The following is a 7579-nucleotide window of genomic DNA, read 5'->3' as shown; positions in this document are numbered from 1 at the left end:
GGGCTAATGTCAGGGTGTCCAACTCCCCCCTGCTCCTGCCCCCTGCTTATCCCATCTCCATAGAGGAGGGGGGGACACAACAGGGCTCAGGACGGATGGAGCTTGCTTGCAGCAGCTGCGGTCTCAACTTGAGGATCTACTTAAAAAGGCAATGTACTTAGCGTAGGGTCAGAGTACTTAAAGGGGTAATGCGCATCTCTCTCTCTCCCCACACTCACAGGGTGTGTGTGTCTGTCTGCCATGCTGTCTCCCCTCCCTCCATTTGTGCTGCCTTGTAGAGTGTGAGGCTACATTAACAACGTGTTAACCCTTGAGGGCTCAGCTATTTCATCATTTAGCAGTAAGGCATTCCCTGGGAAATATCTCACCCTCTGACTTCACCACCTCAAACCAAGCTTCACAATCATCATTGCTGTGTACAGTATTAAATTGTTTAAAACTTATACTGCACATTATATATATATATATATATATATAGTCTTTTGTACAGTGAAAAAAATTTCCCAGGAGCATAACCCCCCACCCATTTATATTAATTCTTATTGGAAAATTGGATTCGCTTAACATCGTTTCGCTTAAAGTCGCATTTTTCAGGAACAATGTTAAGCGAGGAGTTACTGTACATTAACAAGCCCTCTCAGCCATAACATTAATGAGAACCCACTGGAAATTCCCTTACCTACACAGAGATGCCATTGTGTGGCATTATTTGCTCTGTCCATTTTCCTCTCCTCCCTCCTGTTGGCCACTGTCATTCTTTTTCTGCATGTTGCACAACTGCTGCTAGCTGAGGACCAGTTTTAATTAATGGGTAATCCTATTTCCTTTTACTCTTTTCTACAGACGCTCACTAGAGTGGGAAAAAGACCAATTTTCCAGTGACGAAATGTACAGAAAACTATGTTCTAAAAGCTTTCCCAAACACAGGCATACAGCTAAGACAGCAGCAAAGTTACACCCTGACTTCAGGACAACAGGATTTGCCTTTCCACCAAGCCCCCCAGTCACAAAAGCAAGACCTTTGCCACTTGTTCTAGTTAAGTTCACAAGTGCCTGAGGTGCTTAGCTATAAAGAAGAGACAAGGCCAGGAGAAATGTTGCATTGACCCACTTCAGCATGAGGCTCTAAAAGTGAAGCCATCTAGTTCTGGGTGGCAGTTGGTGGATTTTGTGTTTAATAATTCAGTTTTTTCCCCTTTTTAGAGAAAGCAAGTTTGGAAAAGAGGTTTGATTGAAGTGTGTGTTGCACAGCAAATCACTGCACATCTCCATAAATCTCTGACATGAAAGTTAGAACTTATCTTTGCAGTTTCTTTTAAAAAGATTAAAGCAATAATGAGGCACCTTACCAGGTGGGCCATAACTAATGCAGGAGATTAAGACCATGTCTATGCTACAGGGACTCTAGCAGCAGAACTACTTGTGGCACCTTAGAGACTAACATTTATTAGAGCATAAGCTTTCGTGGACTACAGCCCACTTTTTGCGGATACAGACTAACACGACTGCTACTCTGAAATCTAGCAGCAGAGTTACAGTGCCGTAGTTATGCTAGCACCATCAAATACTGTAGATGCAGCCTGCAATGAGGGAAGGGTTTTTTCCCATTGCTGTAGGAACACCCTGTCCCCACCTTATGGCAGCTAGGGTGACGGAAGCATGCTTCTAGCCACCTAGCTGGGTCTGCCTTGGGGAGTTAGGTCAGCATAGGTAGGATGCCCGGGGTGTGGATTTTTCATACTCATGACCACTGTAGTTACATTGATCTAAATTTTAAGAGTAGGCCAGGTCTAAAGTTCTTCACTTTGGAAAGCCTCCTCTAAAGAAAGCGAACTCTTTAACTAGGAACTAATCACATGAGATACTGAGCGCTCATTTTCCCCGGCCCTGCAATTTGCTGAATCTTGTCCTTAGCTGTTTGTAAATGGCTTTGAAAATGAAAAAGCACTACAAGTGCTAAGAATTTATCATCAAGGATTGACTGGGAATTTGTGTGCGTATGTGGGGAGCGGTTATGAAGGAGATTTTTGTTGAGTGGGGAAGAGTGGGCGTCTACATAAGCATTTAAAGTGAGTTATTTTCTTTGTTGAGGGTGGGAGAGGTATTAGAAGGGGGTTTAATAGCTGTGATACTTTTATTCAGTAAAGAAGAGGTTGTGCACCTTCTCTCTTTGTGTTGGGGGAGGAGATTCAATGATCATGAACCCTGCTCTCCTGCCTGAGTTAATTTCTGTATGTTTGTTTAGTCCGGGGTCAGCAACCTTTCAGAAGTGGTGTGCCGAGTCTTCATTTATTCACTCTAATTTAAGGTTTCGCGTGCCAGTAATACATTTTAATGTTTTTAGAAGGTCTCTTTCTATAAGTCTATAATATATAACTAAACTATTGTCGTATGTAAAGTAACTAAGGTTTTAAAAATGTTTAAGAAGCTTCTTTTAAAATTAAATTAAAATGCAGAGCCCCCCGGACCGGTGGCCAGGACAGGGGCAGTGTGAGTGCCACTGAAAATCAGCTCACGTGCCGCCTTTGGCACATGTGCCATAGGTTGCCTACCCCTGGTCTAATCGGTATAGATTGTAAACTCTTCCAGGCAAGGACTGCATCTTAACTTTTGTAATGTGCTTTGTAAATTGCCATGTACATTTATGGCCTGGTATACAAAGATATACGTTTGTTCTAGTAGATTCCAGCCAATCAAGATGTTCAACTTTCAGTGAGTTCACCTTTTTCCCCAGCAGGTGGCATTAGCACACAGTGAAGTGAGTGATCAAGACATATAGGTATGCTTGCTAACAGAGAGCAGCATGATGCAATCAAAAAGGTAGGCCACCACCTATATGAGGGCATTCAAATAGGCCAGGGTCAATTGATGTTATTTGATTGGTCAACTGATCAGCTTATCAAATCTAGTTTAGAACGATCTTAACAGAACACAGACTTTTCAAACTTGTCATATATTTAAAACTCACTCAAATCTTGTTCATAGGCCAAGTGTTTCCTGTAGGCATTATAGGGCAAAGACAACCAAAAGAATTAAGGACAAGCAGTTAAATATAAGTAAGAAAAACAGAAATTAAAACAGCGTTGTCCGTACAGAAAAATAACCAAATGAAGCCTTCCCATTACAAAAGGCAAAACAACAATTGTTATTACATGAAAATATAAGTCTACCAATCTGATGAAATAGACAAAGGGATACAAAACATATTCCCAAATAGACCTACCTATACTGACAAGATGAAACAATGTGCTGCATTAGATTCTTGCTACGTTATTTAGCATATATTAGCATATACTTTCTTTATAACATCTATTTTGTCAATTATATTTTTGAAACAATTTATAGATATGGTTCTCAATTGATCTAAAATACATCCAAGATCAGCTAGTTCCTAACCAATATTTGCACATCGCCAGCTAATTAATTTCAAATATGGTTATTAAAATGGCCCAATGCTGGATTAAATACATCCCCCATTGCTTTTACTAGAAATTACAATAAAAATCCTAACATAGTAAAAGTTTAAAATTGTATGTTGGAGAAACCATGTATATATCATTATAAAGGAAAAGGCTATTAATATCCAATGAACTATAGGGTCAGATTTCTTAAGCCATCACAAAAACAAGCCTGTACTAAAACCTAAATAAGAGGTTTCTACCATAATGGGGACCGGGGGGGAGGGGGGGGGGTGAAGGATGGAAGGGACGGGAAAAAACAACAATAAAAATGTTTCACACACTATTTATTTTAGTCAAAAAATCACTATCAGGCAAAATTATTTATGGTGGTTTGGTGTGAATGCATATTATTTGAATGGCAAGAATTTTTTTTCAATCAATTATACAGCACATCAGACATAAACAAGGCCTTCTTTTTGAATGGATTGGTTTCTTATATTTCCTTACCAAAAACATAAGGTAGATTGTAATTATGTATTTTCGGCACCACAGCATTTCTAAGCAGTTGATATAATTTACACCAGAACACTGACAGAGAGACAGACTAAGGTAGTGTGCCTATGGTCCTTAGCTGTGGAAGGATGTTGAAATAAGATCAGAGAAAATGGCAGCACACGAACACATCAGAGCATGTTCAAGCACAACAAAACCATAGTATTCTTTTAACATAGATATAAATTGAATGAATCACGAGTGTTCCTCCCTTTCATATGGATATATGGCAGCAGACAATATTGCTTCAAACAAGTTCAACAGAAAAACTGTCAATGTTTTCATTTGCCTATTCTCTGGACCACCCAGTCCTGTTGACAGAGGGGACAGCGATTGTTCTGTTTCACCCATAGGGACATGCAGCAATTGTGGAAGGAATGATTACATTCTCCCCAGACAACTGAAAGAAAAGAAAAATACTTGATATGTTCTAATTACACTGTTTAATATAGACGTACAAACTACATTCACAATAAAGAGTACTAACAATATAACTCAGATTTTTACAGCAAATAGAGGGTTATATGATATTTGGGGCAATAATACATTATAATGATTTATTGATTTAGACTAGATAAGTGTTAATGGTTTGATAGTATTTTCCATATATAGAATATTGTGTTCTACAGGGTTATGTCTCACACATTAGCCACTAAAAACATGTCTACCCATTTATTTCTAATTCAAGAGACATATACACATACTTTCATATTCTTACACATCTGTAGAATGCTTAGCATGGTGCTGTGCACTATATAAATAATACATAATACTATGAACATTACTGAGGAACGAGGGAAGCCTGTGAGTGGTCTGGAAACTTCCACAGCCTAGCTAAAGTCTATCTTACTTTTTACTGGTTCATTAATTAAGTATAGTTAGTGTATTGTTTCAGTGTTGATTTTCCATCATGTGCAAAAGGTTTAAGGGCATATGAACAAATTCTAATTAACATTTTTTTTGAATTTTTAAAGTTCAAAGTTACGATATATGATAAATAAAATAATATAGGATACTAGTACATAAGCATTTAAAATGAGCTCTCAGCTATATCAGAGGTTGTTCAAAGGCCATAATCATTTAAATATACCAAACTGGACTAATTCTGCATTGTACTAGTTGCTTTTTTTTTCTAGCTTTCATTTAGCAGTGATTGTAGACAAGAGCACTATTCACAGGACTGTTGTAAGTTTTGTATTTTTTCTCTTTCATATCTGTCTTTAAATGGGAGACCTAACAGGACAACCATGGAATGTGGAAGTGGTAATTTCTTTTATAGACAATAAGATGATCAACTAAAATAATACTATTGAATTAACTGAGATTATATGTTTTATAAAGGAAATAGCAAAGAGGTGGAAATGTCCATAATTGATTTTATAAGTTCAATTAACAGAGTAGTATAACTATACTACTTATAATACTTCCAAGTTAAAAAAATGTTTGAATGTCTACATATCACATAAAAAATCTGATATAATGCTTAGGGCTACACTTTTCCAACTGAAAAGCAGATTAACAAAACAATAACAAACAACATCTTTGAAACCTCAAAAATCTTAGATGAGGAAAAGACGATCAAATATATTCCATGTCTTCATAACCTAGACAAAATTTTATTCCACACTTGCATGTTTCAGTGAAGTTCTTCTGTTATATCTTTTAGCATCTATCTTAAAGGAAGAGATAATAGGTATTTCCTATCTAACTCAAAAAAGTCTACAGTAGTCTGTCCTGAATTATATAACTAGTTCTTCCAGTCACAAACATATATAAAAATGACTAGTTGCAGATTTGCTCAGTCAAGTACTTTTCTATGACAGTGTGTCTTTTTACATTAGTATTGCTGTACAGTTTATTTTTGCGCATTAATAAAATTAGTATTATCTTCAAACTTAAAAAAGCACCCCACTGAGAAAAAGCCTTTGCTGAAAAACATGAGAATGAAATCACTACATACCAACACAATCTTCTTGTTTGTTTTCAGCTTGACATCTAAGACAGGCATCTAAAAGTAAACATGAACAAAACTCAATTTGATGCTCAGAATACAATCTTAAAACTGGCTTTTCTAATGGAAATATAAACCATGGAACATATTTATAAAGGTAAAATTCTGTCTCTCGAATTCTGCCATCTAGTTCAACTGTATTTATTAGATAAAAAGGAAATTAAAATACAAGCACTATGCATACCAAAAGAAAAACATTTCTTTTCAGGAGGTAAAAAGAACTGGAAACTGTAAGACAAGCACTTCACACCCTCCATTTTGTTTGGACATTTTCACGAGCTCTGCTGCAAAAAAAAATCTCCTTTTTGTATATGTAACCACTGGGAGACTTCTGCCAAATCCACTCAAGCAGATTAAAAATTAAATAAGAGCACTCACACGCAACCCCCAACTTCAGGAATTTGTTTTTCAGATGTCAGCATCTCCTTTTAAGGAAATCATTCACAATTTTATTGTTTTTCAGCCTCCCATCAAACCGTGCCCCACACCACCTTTTTTACACAGCAATTTTACTTGATGAGTACCTTAAACTTCACCAGAATATAAAACACACACCCACACCCTATATTTTTAGATCATTTATTAGTCGTGCAATGTAAGTGAAGAGACCTCACCATACTTTTAGATCATTTATTAGTTGTGCAATGTAAGTAAAGAGACCAATGGGGACATATAATACATATTTTTTAAATGGTGTCTAATCTTGTAGGGGACAGAAAGGAATAAGGATATGTGACTCCTAGTTGGAGTAGTACATCAGCTGCTGCTCCGCACTATGTAAGCGCTTACTGCTGCTCCCACTTCAGATTCCTCCCCTCGTCAAACAGCAAAGAGAATGGGAATGCTGAGGCAGCAATGTTTCCCCAAATGAGACAGAGGAGAGTAGCTCTTCCTTTAGTAGACAATCAGGAGTTTCACTCATTTATTTATTCTTTTATTATTTCCTGCCTAAGACGGGAAATACAACAAACAGGCAGGGGAAGGACACAATAACACAGGGCGATATCTGGGTATGGAAATTGTATGGCGGGCCATGAATGCTCACAAAATTAGGGGTCGGGGTGTGGGAGGGGGTGAAGGCTTCAGCTGGGGGTGCAGGTTCTGGGGTGGGGCTGAGGGTTTGGGGGTGCAAGAGGGCTGGGACTGAGGGGTTTGGAGGGCGGGAGAGGGATCAGGGCTGGGGCTACTACTTCATTCTGCTCTAAAGTCTTTCTTCCTCTAGTATGCTCATAAATTCTCCCAGCTCAAAAGACTGTTCTAGACACAAACAAAAATATATGAGAAATGGCTGGGCTAGTTATGTCCGATATTGCCAGGGTAGGCACCAGTGATGAGCTCCCAAAATCCTAATAACCGGTTCCCTAACGGAACTTCAGCGGCACTTCAGTGCTGGGGGGGGTCTTCACTTGCTTCGGGTTTTCGGCGGCACTTCAGCGGCGGGTCCTTCAGTGCCGCCGAAGACCCGGAGTGAGTGAAGGACCCGCCAGGGAACCGCCCGGTAAGTACAAGCCCCATGTGCCTCCCAAACAGCCTGTTGTCCCCCTCCCATCTGACCCCCACCCACGTCCTACCCCCAACTGTCCCCCTCAGAACCCGCAACCCATCAACCCCCCCC

General features: G+C 38.8%; 1 protein-coding gene across 2 annotated transcripts in view; it reads right to left on the bottom strand.

The window, feature by feature from the left end:
• Positions 1 to 2937: 2937 nt before the first annotated feature.
• RNF7 (ring finger protein 7) overlaps positions 2938 to 7579 on the bottom strand; it is a 7431-nt gene continuing 2789 nt past the window's right edge. Inside the window, exons 2-3 of one of the 2 annotated variants that reach the window (XM_034781573.1) lie at positions 5914 to 5961; positions 2938 to 4353 (exon numbers count right to left, since the gene is read on the bottom strand). In XM_034781573.1, the coding sequence (XP_034637464.1) occupies positions 4235 to 4353; positions 5914 to 5961 (167 nt within the window). In that variant the 3' untranslated portion in view covers positions 2938 to 4234. The remainder of the gene's footprint in view (positions 4354 to 5913; positions 5962 to 7579) is intronic. The other variant, XM_034781574.1, reaches the window with a different exon arrangement.

The sequence above is a fragment of the Trachemys scripta genome, chromosome 9 (genome assembly GCF_013100865.1).
Source record: "Trachemys scripta elegans isolate TJP31775 chromosome 9, CAS_Tse_1.0, whole genome shotgun sequence".
Taxonomy (NCBI): domain Eukaryota; kingdom Metazoa; phylum Chordata; order Testudines; family Emydidae; genus Trachemys; species Trachemys scripta.
This window is presented reverse-complemented; position numbering and strand designations above follow the sequence as displayed.